Source organism: Canis lupus, chromosome 1 (genome assembly GCF_011100685.1).
Source record: "Canis lupus familiaris isolate Mischka breed German Shepherd chromosome 1, alternate assembly UU_Cfam_GSD_1.0, whole genome shotgun sequence".
NCBI lineage: Eukaryota > Metazoa > Chordata > Mammalia > Carnivora > Canidae > Canis > Canis lupus.
In genome coordinates this window covers 99,303,091-99,320,828 of record NC_049222.1, presented here as the reverse complement: position 1 = coordinate 99,320,828, position 17,738 = coordinate 99,303,091, and the positions used below count along the sequence as shown (strand labels likewise).

At 55.7% G+C, this 17,738-nt stretch overlaps 1 protein-coding gene across 1 annotated transcript; it reads left to right on the top strand.

The window, feature by feature from the left end:
- The first annotated feature begins 4,601 nt into the window (after positions 1-4,601).
- CARD19 (caspase recruitment domain family member 19) lies at positions 4,602-17,330 on the top strand. Its single transcript, XM_038527387.1, has 6 exons — positions 4,602-4,735; positions 14,349-14,491; positions 15,775-15,928; positions 16,511-16,570; positions 16,724-16,795; positions 17,073-17,330. The coding sequence occupies exons 1-6, from the start codon at positions 4,729-4,731 to the stop codon at positions 17,186-17,188; spliced, it is 552 nt and encodes a 183-aa protein (XP_038383315.1). The 5' UTR covers positions 4,602-4,728; the 3' UTR covers positions 17,189-17,330.
- The last annotated feature ends 408 nt before the right edge of the window (positions 17,331-17,738 follow it).

Below are 17,738 nucleotides of genomic sequence, written 5' to 3'. Positions count from 1 at the left end.
CACGTCAGGTGGCCTGGGTCTCCCTGCACCCTGGTGGCCCGAGTCCATGACAAGAGTCCTGAGGGCAAGCCTCCCCTTTCGGAGGCCTGGGACATCATTCCAGGCTGTGGCTGCTGCATTCTACCTGAGGCAGAGGGCAGCTGGACTCCACGCTGGGGGTCAGAGGACCGGGCAGGACCCCCAGCCCGCAGCCCCCAACTTGTTGGCAGTGTAGTGAGCAGCTTTCCATGTCTTGCCCCAGCCCTGTCCCCGAGGTAATGGACGTACAGTCCCAGTGTGTCCACACCCACCACGCATAGCCCTAGATGGTGCACCTGTGGCGTGCATCTTGTCTGCTCCATCCAAGATGACCTCCATGACGGCTTGGCCATGCCTCTGCCGGGCTCCTGGCGACCCCTTGGTCCCGCCCTCTGTGTCTCCCTCACCAGTAGTGCTGTGGAGCTTACGTCTGTCCTGGGCCAGTTAAGATCCAACTCTAGTCTCCTGCACTTTGGGTAGGACCAGTGTGGCCATTGGGAAAAGTCCCTAGTTTGTCCTATAACCTTCCCTGCATCCTACCTAGAGCTCCTACAGCCACGCTAGGGCCATGAGGAGTTCCGCAGATGGTCCTAAGGAGTCCGTGCTGCCTCTGAAGCCATGTTTGTCGTTTCCCATCACTTACAAATACATCCTGATGTGGGCTATGTGGAGGGGGCCGTCTGTCCCTTGGTTCTTGTGGGAAGCCACCTGCTGAGGGACCCTTGGGTGGTTTTCAGCTGTTACGTTTGGTACCAACATCCTTCCTGTTCTGGGGTGCTGTTCCATAGGGTGGGTCTCAGAGTGGGGTCCTGAGGGCAGACAGTATATGCAGCACTCGCTTGGACACGTGGCAGTTTCCACATCAGGCTCCTGTGGGGGACATGGGGGACATTGGGTGGGCAGGGTCCTACCCAGCCCTCAACCAGAGCAGTGCAGTGTCCACACAATGGGGGTTCCTGGCCACATACACACCTCTGATGGTGCTGCAGACTCAGCTGCAGGGGCCCAAGCTGGGCCAACAGGCTGCCCTGTGCCCTTGATCCCCTCCAGGGTGATGAGGATGCTGTCAGAAGCGGCTCTGCTCCTTATGGGGTTTCTGCACATCCTGCCGAGGCTCTGAGCTCTTCTGTCTCAAGTCCTGGGTCACCTGGCCCTCTTCATGCCCTAGCCCTTGTCAGGATGAGGCGGTGGCAAGCCTGCTGTCAGGGTCTGGGGGTACCCGTGAGGGGAGGCAGGTATGTGACCCTGGGCTGCTGGTGTGAGGGCAGGAAGACCGGGATGGAGAGGGGCATGGAGGGTGGCCCCATTCTGCTTGGTTCCCAACAGCTAGGGTTACAGAGAGGAGTCCAGGCTCCATGAGGGGCTGCAGGGGCAGGGGAGCAGGAGGGAGGGAGAGGATGTGGTGCCCACTGGGGCAGGTGCAGCCTGGATGGCAGAGCCATTGCCCAGGAGAGCTGGGGGTGCCACAGCCAGGGGTCACAGGAGTGGCCTGAGTGACCCTAGCACGTGGTGCCCCCGGAGCAGGCAGCCCGGGAGGGAAAGGGCAGAGCCCCAGTGCACTGGATGACCTGGCCTCAGAGGGCACTGGCTTGCTCTGCCCCAGGTCACCAGATGCACAGGCCAGGCCGATTGGCCATTGGAGGGCACTGCCAAAGGGTGAGACCAGGGGTGTGAGGGTGGTGGGGCCATCTTGGGGGCCGGTAGCCCCTCAGCAGGCCTCTAGCCTCTTGCTGTCGCCAGCGCCCACACCCCGTCACTTGGTAGGATCACGGGAACCTCTGTTGGGATGGGGGTCCCCTCTACTTTCCCTGTGACAATTAACCCTGAGCTGGGCACGTGACAGGTGTCGAGGAAGCATGTGTGGAATGAAAAAGCAAAGGATCAAACGGTGGGCCCTGGGCAGCGTGAGAATGTGGGAGGAGGACATGCTGGCTCCTCCTCCCCACGCGGGCCCCTCATCACCCAGCACTGGCCCTCTGCACGGTCAGCTCGGCCACACAGGCCAGCCCCAGCCCGTGGCACCCCACAGCCCCACTGCCTGCAGCCCCTCCTTCCTCGGCTCACTTGTGGAGCACCTGCTGGATGCCTGCACCGCGACCAAGGCAGATGTGGCCCCGTCCTCGGGAGCCAACGTCCTCGTGGGGAGATGGCAGGCCGTGCTGAGGGGCAGGACCCAGAGCCTGGGAGGTGCCCTGTGGTGCGCACTCCCCGCCGCTGGCACATGCAGGGCTTGACCAGGATCTCAGATCCATGAAACATGAGATTCTCATCATGGTCAGAATGGAGGGCCCATGAGCCTGCCCCCCCTTCACTGAATACAGGGGTGTTGACCCCTTTCTGACCTACAGGATGTCTTTATTAGGGAGATGAGCCCCTTGTGTGGTGAGCTGCCAGCATTCCTGGGTCTTACCTTTGGACCTGGCTGAGGCAGGGACCAAGAAGAGGCCTGAATAAGAAAGGGGCACCCTGGGAGGGTCAGGGCGGCGAGGGGGGGGGGCAGGTGCAGGTGCAGACACCACCTGGGGTGTGCTTCCATGACCTTTTAAAATAGTTTATTTTCCCATAAATCATGCTATAGTGACAACTCAAAAGAACGGGAAGTCTGAGGTGTAAGGGTCAGGGCCAGTGAGTCAGGAGGTCCAGGGCAGGGGTAGCAACTTCAGGGGTCCCCACAAAGCCCTACAGGGCGATCCCTCCCCATGTGATACCCTCAGTGCTCAGCAGGGGGGTGAGGGATCCCAGGACCCCTGCCCTGCGGGGCCACCGTGGTGGGGAGAACACCATTCTAGGGCTGGAGAGGAGGACCACCTGCCGCTCCCAGGGTGGGGGCCGGGCTACTAGACCCCTGCCCCACCGCACAGTTCCCCCAGCTCCCCAGAGGACACAGTGGGAGGGCGCAGAGGAGCAGTTCGTGTGCACTGGGTGGGGACCCTTGGAGAGACTCCTGTCCCTGGGAGGCCTGTCCTCGTGAGGGACTCCAACGCTTTGTGCTTGTGTCCCACCCACCACGCACGGGAGTGGCCGTGGAGGTGGAATGTTGGTGGCGCTCGCTGCAGGAGGGGAGCACTTGGGAAACCCCCAGTCCCATGCAGACCCCGCCCTCACAGCGCTTGACCTCGCTCCTAGACTGAGAAACACCCGAGAGGCGGGGGTGACCGTGCGCGGAACGCGGAGCAATGGGGATGCTCCTGTGGAGGGAGCACCCGGCGGCAGCTGGTGGCAGGCGCCCTGGCCAGCAGGAACCCCAGGCAGCGCCCTGACCTCCTGCCCCTGCGGTCCCTTGGCCTGGGTCTCCCAGGGAAGCCGAGCACATCCACTCCCCGCTTTTGGGGAGAGGGCAGCTCCCATGCAGTGACCGCCAAGCCCAGCCTCAAGAGTTGGGATTTCCAGACAAGTGCACCTGTTCCCGGAGACCCCCGCGCACCCAGCAGTGCCGGGCAGTCCCGGACCTGCTCTACCCGGACAGCTGACGCACACACGGGGGAGTGCGGCCTTGGGGTGAACGCCGGGTCGGGGCCGCACCTTAGGGCCGCAAACGTGGGAAGGCCAAGCCCTGTCCGCAGTGGCCAGAGTGGCCCCTCGCTCCTTGCTGCGGGCTCTCCAACTCCATCTCCATCTCCACCTTGTAGTTGGGAGCCGCACCTGTGTGGCTGCGGCTTCCTGAGCCGGGGGAGAGCTGCCCGAGCTCACAGAGAGGGAAACTGAGGCTCAGGCAAGGCAAAGGCTCCTCGTCGGGGTCGCTGCCGGGCTGGCGTCCTCCGCTACCGGCAGGGCGCTCAGGAGAGGCCGGCTCCACTCAGGCCACACAGCTAGGTCTGGCTTCTCCTCTCTGTCTCCTACAGCCTGACCCGTGTGACCTGAGGTAAGTCCCTCTCTCTCAGGTTCCTCATTCCGGGCGAGGGGCGCAGCGAGGCGCCAGGCGAGGCGGGGCGCGGCAGCGGACTGTGCCCCCGGCGCTGAACGCCTACTCCCGGGCGGGGCCGGCGTGGGGCGTGGCCTGGGTGGGGGCGGAGCGGGCGGAGCCACGGCGGGGCGGGGCAGCCGACTGGGCCCCCGGCGCTGAACGCCTACTCCCGAGAGGCCGACGCAGGGGCGAGGGCGGAGTGGGTGGAGCCACCGCGGGGCGGGGCCAATAGGCGGAGGGTGCGCCGGGGTTGGGGCGGACTCCAATGAGGGGCGGGGCTCAGGGCTGTGGCTGCGACCTCGCCGTCGCCGGAAGGGGCGGGGCTACAGTTGGGGCGGGGTTTAGGGTCTTGGAAAAGAACGGCGGGCGGGACTCAGCGAGGGGCGGAGCTAAGGGCTTCGGGGTACTCCGTACCCTACGCCGGGCGAGCAAGGATCGAGACTTCGGAAGGCCTCGAAGCGGGCGGGGGCGGAGCTGTGACGTTAGCGAGGGTGGGGCTCCGTGAGGGGCGGGGCCAAGGCCTCCGGACGGCGGCGTACCTGTCGCCGGAGGAGGCGGGGCTCCACTGGGGGGCGGGGCTTAGGGTCCTCGAGTTGACGCCGCCGCCGCTGGGGGCGGAGCGTAACGGGAAAGGGCGGGCTCAGTGCGGGCGGGTTGGGGCTGCGGCGGCGGCGACGCGGGACTGGGCCTGCCGGCGGGGGCGGGGCCTGCCGGGAAGGGGCGGGGGAACCGAGAGGAGCCGGGCGGCCGGCCGGCTGACAACCCGACCCGCGGACCGCGACAGCGGGACGGGCCGTGCCGCCGCCATGACAGGTGAGCGCGGGCGGGCGGGGGTCCGGGATGCCCTCCCGGGACGGGCGCGGCGGCCTGAGGGCGGGGGCGGCGGTTCTCCGGGGTCCCCCTGCAGCCCCTCCAGCCTCAGCCCAGGGCTCCCAGAGGGGCGCGTACCGCTGGGACGGTGCTGTGTCCCGGGACGTCCCCGGGGAACCGAGGATACAGGCTCAACCCCCCGAGGCTTTGTGCTGCGCCGGGGACCCTCACCCCTGCAGCTTCCTTCCCCGGGGACTGGGGCCCAGCCCAGCCATCCTCCCGGAGCCTGATCCCACTGGAGAGCCTGCCCCCCTTGCAGCTTCCTTCCCGGGGCCCAGCCATTCCCCCCCCCAACACACACAGCCTGATCCCACTGCAGAGTGCCCCCCCACTGCAGCTTCCTTCCCTGGGACGGGTGCCCAGCCCAGCCATCCCCGCCCCCCCACCCCGCCCAGGCCTGTTTGGATTGGAGAGCCCACCCCCCTCCTGGTCCCAGCTGAGCAGGGGAACTTCAGTGGGGGAGACACCCGTAATGGTGATGGGTTGGCGAGGGACCTTGGACAGCGCGATCAGGGAATGTGGTTGCTCCCCCGGGTTGCTCACTGGAGTCCCTCCAGTAGGATGTCATGGGCTGGGACCTGATGTTTTTTGGGACCACAGTGTCCCACCTAGGTCAGAAGAGACCCTAGCTGCTTCCCATTCCCCTGTCATCTCCCCTAATCCTTTATATTTGTGGCTAAGTGCCTCCCATCCAGAGTTGCTGTAGAGGGACATATAGGGTGTCCTCTATGTGGAGAAGGAAATAAAACCTCAGGTTAGATGAGTGCCAAGCCCCAGGCTGCCGGGGTAGTCAGTGGCAGAGGCAGAACAAGACCTGTGTCCTGCCCAGGGCCCCTCAAGGTCCTGTGGGGGACTCCCCTCCTGCCCCTTTCTCACAGCCAAGTCTGAGTGCCGAGCCTCTAGAGATCCCTCCTGTCACAGCCTGTCGCTTCTGAAATGGGGAACTGAGGCCCCGAAAGTGCAGACCCAGTGTAGTCAGATGGACTGTGCTTGCGGGGCTGCAGGGATGAAGTCCCTGGCTCACTGACCCTGTGCACTGTCGGGGCACCTGCCTTGTGCCGGTCCTGGGGCCTCCATGACAGGTTGCAGGATGAGCATTTGGACCTGATGAGTTTGCCCAGGCCAGTGCTAGCCAGCTGTCACTACAGCTGTTCCTGTTGCTGTGGAACCAGGCCCTGCCTTGTGGGGTGCTGGGGACTGAGCCCTCTCAGCTCCACACCTGAGGCCAGGTCCAGCCCTGAAACAGGAGGGGATTCTGAGAGGGACAGGAGCCAGTGGAGCCCAGCAAGGGCTCTGCAGGGGAAGACAGTGAGCTGAGCATGACATGGTGCAGGGAGAAACCACAGGACAGGTGTTCCCATCCTTGCATAGGGTCCCAGGCAGGATGGTGCCAATGGGGGCTGCTCTGCAGGATGGCTCAGTGGCCTGGGGTAAGGCAGCTCCCACAGGACCTTGAGTGCCAGGCAGGGGTAAGGGGTTGGGGTCTGTGGTCTTAGCACCAACTGGGTAAGAAGGTAGGGGAGGTGGGGCTTGGCCAAAGAAGCTAGCAAAGTCCTGCTGGGTTTTGTGCCAGAGCATTCCCCTCTATCCTTGAACACTGTCTGGGACTGTTGATCAGTGCCTGGGACCAGAGCCATTTCATTTTCCTGTGCTTTTTCGTTCCTGGGTGTGGCCCTCCGGGTGTGGTTCACACGCACAGCTTCTAACCACCACAGAAAGCTTCAGCCCCAGGCTGTGCCACCATGTCAGGTGACTCACACTTTCCGCAATAGACTTCTCTTTGCTCGGGCTGCAGCATGAGGAGCCGCCACAGCATCTACCCCTTAGTCCACCCATAGCCCTGGGCCATTCATTCCAGCACTCTTTAGTGAGCTCCTGCTGTGTGCCTGCCGTGTGCACACACTGCAGAGACAGCCCTGGGCAGAAGAACCTGCAGCCAGGCCAGGAGCAGACTTGATGCAGCTAACTGTACAGTTAACTACTATGTTAATTACACAAGTGGGGAGTCTGGATGTCAAGAGGTTGCCACAAAGCTGTGCATGGGTCCAGCCTCCATCCATCTTCACTCCCTCACTGGCTGAGGTCTTAGGCAGGTACTGTATCTCTTTGCCCTGTTTTAGTGTCCCCATTCACAAACAGGGGAGGTGGTCTTGCAGGAGTTGCAGAGCTACTGGAAAGATGGAGATGATCTGTACGCATAGAGCCTACAGAATGGCTGGTCCTGGGGCATGTGCCATGAACTGTGGCCACTGTTCTTGCCTCTTGAGTCAGAGAGGCTGCAAGTGGTGAAGCCAGATGACCAGGGTGGTCCTTCCCATGTGGCCATGCGGGTCTTCTGGTGGCCCTGCGGGTAGCTTCCTCAGCACGGTGGGGCTGCTGATGAGTCTGTCTTCCAGGTAGACTTTCAGGGCCTGGAAAGATTCAGAGGTTCGAAATGCATATTTTGGGGGGAGAAAGACCAGCCAGGAGGAGGTGGCAGTAGGAGAGAGAGAGAGATGAGTCGGCCCCATGATGTGACCCCATTTAAAAATTTTTTTAAATTTTATTTATTTTAAAAGAGACACGCACAGAGAGGCAGAGACACAGGCAGAGAGAAGCAGGCCCCTTGCGGTGAGCTCAGCGTGGGACTTGATCCCGGGACCTGGGATCACAACTTGAGCCAAAGGCAGGCGTTCAACCATTGAGCCACCCGGGTACCCCGGTGTCACCCTATTTTAAAAAATCAACTTTACTGAGATTATTTACTGACAACAGGTACACTTATTTTAAATTAATAATTTTAAATTTTTTGACAAATTTATACATCCATGGAAATACCAACCCAGACCCAATGAAGTCAAACATTTCTATCACTCCAGAAAGTTCCTTCATGCTCCTTCCCAGGCAATGCCACTGGACCCAAGGATTCATTTGCTATCTGTCCTTTCCTTTTTTTTTTTTCTTTAAAATTTAGCTATGGATTTTCAAAGTAGGATTTCTCTTTAATTAATATGTTTTATTTTTAGAGTTATTTTAGTATACAGAAAATTGAGCAGTTGGTATAGAGGGTCCCATACTCCTCCCCAAACCCACTTTCCTTTATTAATAATATCTTGCATTGATGTGATATATCTGTTACAGGCAATGAACCACTGTCAATACATTATTACTAACTAAAGCCCATAGTTTACATTATAGTTCACTTCTGTGTTGTGCATTCTATGACTTTTGAAAAGGGCATAGTGTCCTGTAGACCCCCCCATTACAGTGTCAAACAGAGTGGTTCCACTGCCCTAAAATTCCCCTGGGCTCTGCCCCTTCATCACCTGTTCTCGCCTCAGCCCTGGCAGATCTTTCTACGATCTCCATAGTTTCACATTTTCTGGAATATCGTATAGTTAGTATGTTAACTTTGCAGACTGGCTTCTTTCCCTTAATAATATGCATTCAAGTTTCCTCCCTGCCTAAAAAAAAAAAAGTTTCCTCCTTGCCTTTTTGTGACTCCAAAGATCTTTTCTTTTATCTCTGAATTTTATTTCCTTGTAAAACTGATTAAACAGAGCCACTGCACAATTATGCATTTACCTGTGTGTGTGCTAAAACGTACATAGTTTACCGTGTTAACCATTTCAGTGGCATGACATACATGCACCGCGTTGTGAAACCATCAGTACTGTCTGCTTCCAGAACTTGGTCATCACCTGGGGAAAGCTGTCCCTGTACCCAGCAACTCCCTTCCTCCCCCGCCCCCAGCCTCTGGCTCTCTCTTTAATTTGACGTTCTGTATATTTCATATAAGTGGAAATCATGTAATATTTGTCCTTTTGGGTCCTTGTTTCACATAGCACGTTTTCAGGGGTCACCATGTTGTAACATCTGTGCCAAGTTTCCTCCCTCTGTGCCTGTGGAATGTTCTACAGGGTGCGTTTATGCATCCGTCTGTACGAGGACTCCGGGGTTGTCTCTGCTTGTTGGCTGCTGTGAGTAAAGCCACCCTGAATGTCAGGCAGGTCAGCGAGTCCCTGCTCTCAGTCCTGCGATGAGTGTGTGCCAGGAGGGGCTTGCTGGGTCCAGGGGTAAGTCCGCGTTTGACTTTCCTGTTCTCTGCAGGGATGGCACCGTTAGTCCCCCAGCGCTTGCTTAGGGTTCAAGTTGTCCCCATGTGTGTCCCACTCTCTGCGTTCCTGTTTGTATGTGACTACATGTGAGCATCCGCTCCCGAGTGTGAAGTGTTTTCTCATTGTAGTTTTCTCTGCGTTTCCCTCGTGACGAGTAGCTGTGAGCATCTTGGCATGCTCTCCAGAGTCCTGTATGTCTTCTTCACAGAAGTGCCTTGTCAAGTCCTTTGCCCATTTTTGAATTGTGTCACATATGGGTTTTTGTTGTTATGGAATGATAGGAGTTCTTTTTACATTCTGGGTATTGCCCTTATCTGATGTATGCTTTGCAAATATTTTCTCCCATCCTGTGTGTTGCCGTTCTCCACACACAGGCCTACCCACTCAGAATAGGGTTTCCTTCTGGACTCTATTTTATTCTGTTGGTCTGTATGTCTGTCCTTATGCCAGTGTCACAGTGTTTTGATAGTTGTAGCTTTGTTGTAAGTTTTAAAACCAGTGTGAGTCTTCCAACTTTGTTCTTTTTTTTCAGGATGGTTTTGGCTATAAAGGTTCCTTTTAGGATGAAAACCAAGAAACATCATTGGAGTTTGGATAGGAATTACATTGACTCTGTAGATCACTTTGGGAGTATTGTCATCTTCACACCATTAAATCTTCCAGATCCGTGAACAGAGGGTATATTTCCATTTATTTTTGTATCTTTTTAAATTTCTTTCAGTGATGTTTTGAGTTTTCAGTGTACAAGTCTTTAACCTCCTTGGTTAAATTTATTCCTAAGTATTGTGTTCTTTTTGATACCATTGTAAATAGAATTGTTTTCTTACCTTTCTTTTTGGATTGTTCATTGTCAACGTATAGAGATAGAACTGATTTTCATGTATTGATTTTGTATCTTATAGCTTTGCTGAATTTGTTGATTGATTTTGACCTTTAAGATTTTCTATATATAAAATCATGTCATCTGCAAAAAGAGATAATATTACTTCTTACTTTTCATTTGAATACATTTTATTTCCCTTTTTTGTTTGATTGCGCTGGCTGGAACTTCCAGTGCAACTTTGAATAGGAATGACGAGGGTGGGCATCTTGCTTGGCAGGATTCCCTGGTCATAGGGGAAGTCCTTCAGTCTTCCCACACTGAGTATGATCTTTGCTGTGGGCTTGTCATATATGACCTTCTTCATGTTGAGGAAATTTTCTTCTAGTCTTAATTTTTGGAAAATTTTTTTTCTTTATTTTCTTTATTTTTTAAAAGACTTTTATTTATTTGACAGAGAACACACAAGCAAGGGGAGGGGCACAGGCAGAGGGAGAGGCAGACTTCCCATTTAGCAGGGAGCCCGACCTGGAGCTCAACCCCGGGACCCCAAGATCATGATCTGAGCCGAAGGCAAATGCTTAACTGGCTGAGCCACCTAGGTTTCCTGAAAGGTTTTTTCTTTTCTTTTTTTTTTCTTTTCTTTTTTTTTTCTTTTCTTTTTTTTTTTCTTTTCTTTTCTTTTTTAAGATTTTGTTTATTTATTCAGGAGAGACACAGAGAGAGAGGCAGAGACACAGGCAGAGGGAGAAGCAGGCTCCATGCGGGGAGCCAGATGTGGGACTCGATCCCAGGACCCCGGCATCACGACCTGAGTTGGAGGCAGACGCTCAGCTGAGCCACCCAGGCATCCCTAACGTTTTTTCTTTAATCAAGAAAGGGTAAATCTAGGGAGATCCCTAGATGCCCTTTCTGCAAAGCTTGAGATGATTGTGATGTGTGTGTGTTTTACTTCATTCTATTAACGTAATATGAATGGATTATCACATGTTGAAACATCCTGGTATTCTGGGGTATGATCCTTTTAGTATGCTGTTGAATTCAGGTTACTAGTGTTTTGTTGAGGATTTTGACATCAGTGTTTATAGGAGATATTGGTTGTAGTATACTTGTCTTGTATTAGGGTGATGCTGTCCTCATGGGATGAGTTAGGAAGTATTCTTTCTGTTTTTCGGAAGAATTTAACTATTAGTATTTAAATGTTTGGTAGAATTCACCAGTGGAGCCATCTGTTGCTGGGCTTTTATTTGTTAGGATAATGTTGATTAATAATTTAATTTCCTCGCTAGTTAGAGGTCCATTCAGATTTGTCTATATTTGTGTTTTGCTTTTGGTACATTGTGTGTTTTTAGGAATTTGTCCACTTCATCTCATTTGTCAAATTTGTTGGGTTACAAATTTTCATAGTATTCTATTGTAATCCTTTTTATTTCTATAAAATTGGTAGTCCTGTCCATACTCTTATTTCTTATATTAGTAACTTGAGTCTAGCTCACGGTTTGTGAGTTTGTTGATCTTTCCAAAGAACCAACTTTTGATTTTGTTTTTCTATTTTCCATTGCATTTATCTTTGCTCTAATCTTTATTGTTTCTTCCCTTCTGGTATTTTGGGTCTAGTTTGCTCTTCCCTTCCTGCTTCCTTCAGGTGTAACAGGTAGATTGTTGATCTGAGATCTCTCTTCTGTTGTAAAGTGTATACAGCGTAAATGTCTTCCTCTGAACTGCTTTCATGGCATCTTGTAAGTTTTGGTGTTTTGTATTTATATTTTCATTTGTCTCAGGGTATTTTCTAATTTCCCTTGGGATTTCTTCTTTGATCCATTCATTGTTTCATTTTCACATAATTGTGCATTTTCTAGTTTTCCTTCTGTTACTGATTTCTGGCTTTATTCCATGTGATCAGAAAACACCCTTTGTATGATTTCAGTCTTTTAAAATATGACTTCTTTTGTAGCCAAACTTGTTTTGTGGTCTTTCCTGGAGTGTTCTGTGTGTGCTTGAGGAGAGGGCATTTAGGCCCACCTTGGAGTTCTTGTGGGTTTGGTTCCAGACAGTAAATAATAAAGCAAATATTGCAATCACGCGAGTCTAGTGAATTTCTTGGTTTCCCAGTGCGTATAAAAGTTGCATTTACACTATATTGTGATCTCTCAAGGGCACAGTAGCATGTCTGGCAAACAATGTACGTACCCTAATTAAAAATATTTTATTGCTAAAAAATGCTACCAATCATCTGAGTTTCCAGTGAGTCATAATCACTGATTGCAGATCACCATTAACACTTATAATGATAATGAAAAGGTTTGAAGTAAGGTTTGAAGAATGAAAAGTTTGAATTGTAAGAATTATCAGAATGTGACACAAAGACATGACAAACAGGTGACGTTGGAAAAGTGGCGCCTGTGGACTCGCTCCACGCAGGGTTGGCACAGACCTTCAGTTTGTAGGAACACAGTGTGTGCGAAGCCCAGTTAGATGGGATGTGCTTGTGCTGTTAGGTGGACCGTCTGCGTGCATGTGTGTGCGTATATGTGTGCATGTGTGAGTGTGAGTGTTTACAGCACAGCCCATACCCGCAGTTCCCTTGCTGTTCTGGCTGTTCCTGGAAGTGGGGTACTGACGGCTCTGCTGTTATTATTCATTATTACTAAACTTTTACTATTATTTGGGGGCTCTGATAGCTGGCGCCTGTTTTAGATCTTGAATTGACCCTTATATTGACACGTGATGTACTTCCTGTCTCTCATCTTTGGGACAGAGTCTCTCTTGTCCTATTTGTGCAGCCGCCCCTGCTCCTTGGGCTGCTATTTGCCCAGCCCCTGTTCCCCTCTTCTCACTCTCAGCCCCTGGGCATCTTTGGGCTAGAGTCTTTTGGGGACAGCATATAGTTGAATCATACTTATTTTAATCCAGAGGAAAAAAGCTCTACTTCCCTCTATTCCTGCCCCCAGCACTCACCCTCCCGAGGCCCCCTGATGCTTGTGCTCACCAGATATGTGGTTCTGCCTCCCATAGGGTAGTTAGTTCTCTGACACCCACTGTGAGTCTCATGGTTCAACTCACTTCTGATGCATCAAGTCCCACCTGTTGAGGGCTCAGTGCTGCTGCTTCTGACTGAGTGGCTGTAAATTGAGGGTCCCATGACCCCATTTCTGGTGCAGTCATTTATTCAGCTCACAGAACCTGGGAGCTGGCTCCACATACTATTGCCAGTATGACAGAGGGTATTTCAAAGGACACAAGTGAACATCCACATGGAAGAGGAGCTTAGGGCACAGGCCATAGGAGGGGCGCAGAGCTTCCATGCTCCTTCCACAGGGCCAGGCAGACCACCTTCCCAGCGCCTCATGCACTCAGCAACCAAGCTCTTCAGGCTCCTTCCTGTGGCTTGGTACACGGGTTGTTTTAGGCACAATCGATGAAACCACTGCCCTTGGTGACTGATTCAGTCTCAGCCCCGCTCCCCTCCTGGAGGCCGGGTCCAGAGGACAGAAAAGCTCCAGGCCTCTAACCATGTGCTTAGCTTCACCAGATAGCAGCTCCTATCCTGTGGTTCTTCAGGGACTTCGGGAGTCTCCGCCCATTGCCATGAAGTCACAGGCTGAAAGGGGCTTGTTAGAAAAAAGCCACCTTCCCCTTCATATCTCCTCACTTAGGACATCCCCAGGCTCGTGGGAGCTCTGGACCAGGAATTGGGATGAAGATCAAGAGTGTAGTCCCTACTTTAAATCACAACATCACAAATCCATTTTGCCGATCTGTGTCTTTAATCTGTTTACATCTAAATACATACTGTAATGACTGATAATAACTTGTTTCTGCCTTTTTGCTATTTGTTTTCTGATGTCTGTAGCATTTTTGTCTTTTGTGGTTAGTCGACTTTTTCTAGTAGCACATTCTGATTCCCTTTTGTCTGTATCCCGTGGATATTTTCTTTGTGGTTATCCTGAGTATTGCGCACAATATAACCATCGAATTGACTTGATGCCGAGTTAATTCCGGTCACACACAGGCGCCCGGCCCCTGTCCGCGGACACGTACGCCAGGCTGCCACGGGGTGGAGGTGAGGGTGGGGGTGAAGGTAGTTGATGCTGTGGATTCACACTCCCCCTGGGGGATCCTATGTCCCCACCAGCCACAAACACCACAAACCCACCCCTGGTTGTTAAAGGCCCGTTGTTCTGAAGAACATTCTTAACAAGGAAGAAAGTGCACTGTGATGCTTTAGTGATGGTCCTGGAAGAAGAACAGTGGGGAGAGCACCCCCGGCCCCCAGGTGGGCACCCTGCTGTGCTGCAGCGGCTTCTCAGGGCCTTGCGAGCAACGCTGTCCCATGGCCACGCCGACACAGGCTGCCCTGTCTTCTCCAGTGAGCTCTGTGGCATCGAGAGCGGCTGGAGCCTCCACTCTGCCTCTGAGCCCAGGGGGTCATTCCAGTGCACTGGCGCCCACCATCTCTAGTGCGGGAAGGGCAGGACGGGGGTTCCGGGCTGTGCATCTTGCACTCGGGCGGGAGGTCAGCAGTTGTCAGGCTGCTTATGGCTGATGTGCCTCTGGGGGCCACAGTGTGTGTGGTGTGGGGGCCTGCTGCCCACCCCCCAGCCCTGCTGGTCATGCCCTCTGCCCTCTGCCGTTTCAGAGCAGACCTACTGTGACCGCCTGGTCCAGGACACGCCTTTCCTCCTGGGCCGGGGACGCCTCAGTGAACAGCAGGTGGACAGGATCATCCTGCAGCTAAATCGCTACTACCCCCAGATCCTCAGCAACAAGGATGCACAGAAGGTAGTGGTGGGGGCTGGCACGTCCCATTCCACCCCCCCTGGGCTGGGAGAAGACAGGAGGTGGAAGCCTGGCTCTCGCGGTTGCCTTGGGCCCAGAGCATCAGCTCTGCCAGCCTCTATGTCTCCTGTCATGGGGACCTGCGGGTGGCCCTCCAGAGATGCCAGGGGCACTGCAGGCCATGGGGCAGCCAATGCACCCAGCGGGCCTGGGGCCAGCCAGGCTCTACCCCACTGCCGCAGGGTCTGCACCCTGCCTCCTGCAGAGGTTCAAGGATGGACAGACTTTTGGGGACACCGAGGGAGGCTGGGTGCCGCTGCCTGTGCCACCCGTTCTCTGAATTCCCCACAGGGCCAGGGCCTTAGGGTGCAGGGCCCTCCAGCAGAGGAGGGACTGAGTAAGCCCTGCTCTTGGAGCTGCAGCTCCTGCCCTGGTGCAGGGTGATGGGGTTTGTGTGTGGGGCTGTCCGCAGGGTTGGGGCCTCTCCTGGGCACAGCGAGCTTGATCCCAGCACAGCCAGCATTTCCATGGGCCCTGCGCCGGCTCAGAACTTCAGTTATGAGAGGGGCAGTAAGTTAAAAGTATGGGTCAAATGTATGCCTTTTATTGTACTTAAAAGTCTAAGATACATTTGTTGTATAAAAAAATTGAAAAGTTTGAGATGTTTATACAAGAAAAGGGAGACTCTTGCGTGTACACACCCACGCTGTTCCGTTCCTCATAGTTTCCATGGCTCCTGCCATGTGCTTCCTGTGGCCTTGGATTTCTGGTTCAACTCTGGTTCCGAGGGGGATGATCCACTGCCACCAGGTGGCAGCACCAGGCCACAGCTTCTAGGTTCTGGGGATCCAAGTGCCTGGTGCGCTGACCTTTAGAACCACACGTTTCTCCATGGAACACATCAAAAGAACTTGGTTTTTTCTGCCCAACCCTTGGGTGTTAAAAGCTTGGATCACATTCCTGTAGACTGTACAAGTTATTTCCTTATGCGATCACTCGTCCCTTGTGCTGTCACCTCACTGGTTCCTCATAAGGACCCTACCATTTGGGTTTTATTATATCCTTTTTACAGGTGAGGAAACAATCGTGGGGTGAAGTGACTTGCCAGAGTCACACTGCGAGCCATTAGATCCTAACAGTTGGAATAAATCCCCACTGTCCTTGCTGTGTCCCGGCCTCCACAGGGAGGGAGTGCGGGACCCTGGCTATGCTGTGACCGCAGCCCTGCCTGAGGCCCCCCAGGCCCTGTCCCCCACTGACCTCCCCTGCATCCTTCCCGCCCTCAGTTCCGGAACCCCAAGGCGTCGGTGCGCGTGCGGCTCTGCGACCTCCTGGGCCATCTGCAGCGGAGCGGCGAGCGGGACTGCCAGGAGTTCTACCGGGCCCTGTACATCCACGCGCAGCCCCTGCACGGCCTGCTGCCCAGCCGCCTCGCCCCGCGTACGTGCACCACCGCCCTCGTGCCTGTGTCTCCGTGGGTCCCGCCACCGCTCCGCACCGTCCGGCGGCGCACCCAGGGCCTCAGGCTGGTGCTAGCCTGGAGGGACTGTCCCCGCCGGAGCGCCCAGGTGGCGGCTTAGTCCTGAGGTCCCCCTGGTCCCCTGCAGGAGGGGCTGCTGTCCGCCGTTGTCTGATGTGCAGCCAGAGGGACGGAGGGGCCCCACCGCTGGGTGTGGGTCACGCACCCAGGCGTCCTCCTGGGCCATGGGGAGAGGGCGCTCCCAGCCCCGGGCGGGGGCGGGGGGTGGGGTGGACAGCAGTCCCAGGGGGACAGGTGCCTGCCCCCGGGAACGATGGCCCCGCCCGCGGCCCCCCGGGTCTCAGGAAGTGGACAGAAGACGCGAAAGTCAAGGTCCCCTCTGCGGTGCCTACCCCTGAAGCCCGGCCCGGAAGGCTGGGTACTCACTGCCCGGTGCTCACATCCGGGTCTCGCCCCCACACCCACGGTTGGGGATGGGCCCCCTGTGGGCGGGACGAATGCTTGCCCTGCCCCGCTAACCTGCCCCATCGTCTTGTTTCCAGAGCATTCCGATTGCACAGACCTAGACTCAGGCGCCATGGGCCACGAGCTCAGTGACAGGGGTAACCGCCTCCTCCTGTTCTCTCTCACCCCCTCACCCTCCCCCCCCAGCTCCCGCTCCTGCTCCGGCTCGGGGCTGCTCCTTCGCTCCCTCTGCATGGGCCCCGGGGTGCTTGCTGGGTGCCCCCAGGTCCACAAGCCGCCTGTCTCCCCAGGACCCGTGGCCTTCCTGGCCTGCCTCGGCCTGGCTGCGGGGCTGGCGCTCCTCGTCTACTGCTGCCCTGCAGGTGGGTGCCGCCTGGCCTCTGCGTGCCTCAGTTTCCTTGCCTGCGCAGTACAGGGCGGGGCCGGGGGGGGGCAGCCGTGGGCGGGGAGGGGCGGGCCTCGGAGGAGGCGGGCGCAGGGGGACTGGAGCAGGACCCCTGCCTGTGGCCCCTACCTCACCGCCCCATGCACGGCCTTTCTCAGCTGAGCGTGGGGGGCCACCAGGCAGGGCCCTCGCGTCGCTGGGCTATTGGGCCTGGGGAGGCCTGGGCCGGTTTCTGAGGCCGCCTTGCCTCCCAGACCCCAAGGTGCTGCCGGGGGCCCGGCGCGTCCTGGGCTTCTCGCCCGTCATCGTGGACAGGCACGTCAGCCGCTTCCTGCTGGCCTTCCTCACGGACACCCCGGGGGCGCTCTGACTCCCCCTCCACGCGGGAGATGCCCCCGCAGGCCGCCACTTCTTTTCTAAATGCTTGTTTTTCACTATTTATACTTTTTAAAGAAAGTTATCTTCACCTGACAAAGGTGCTCGACATTAAATGTTGGAGCCTTGTCACTTCTCTCAGGAATGTTTTCTAGATGATTCCCACCAAGACCCCGTGGCCCCTCCGGCGAGGGTGGTGGAGCCTGGGGGCGCCTGGGCACCCCCCGCCCACCACGTTCCTTGTCCCCCCACAGGTCCTCTCCAGGCCGCCCTTCCCACTTCCAGCCCCCACCCCCATGGTGTGCACCCATCCCTGCCACCGTGGCTGCCACGGTGCCCCATCCTTTCCATTCCCACCGTTCCACCCCACCAGTGTCCTCGTGTGTCCCCGCGGGTGGGGCTGCACCCACACCTCCTGAAGAGGAAACAGGAAGGGGGCCCAGCCTGTGAGGGCACCAGGCTTTCCTGCAGCCCTCTGCCCCTCCGTGGTGTGTCCCCATCAAGGTCCTGGCCACACCTGGCCTTGCCAGCCCTGTGTTGGGAGG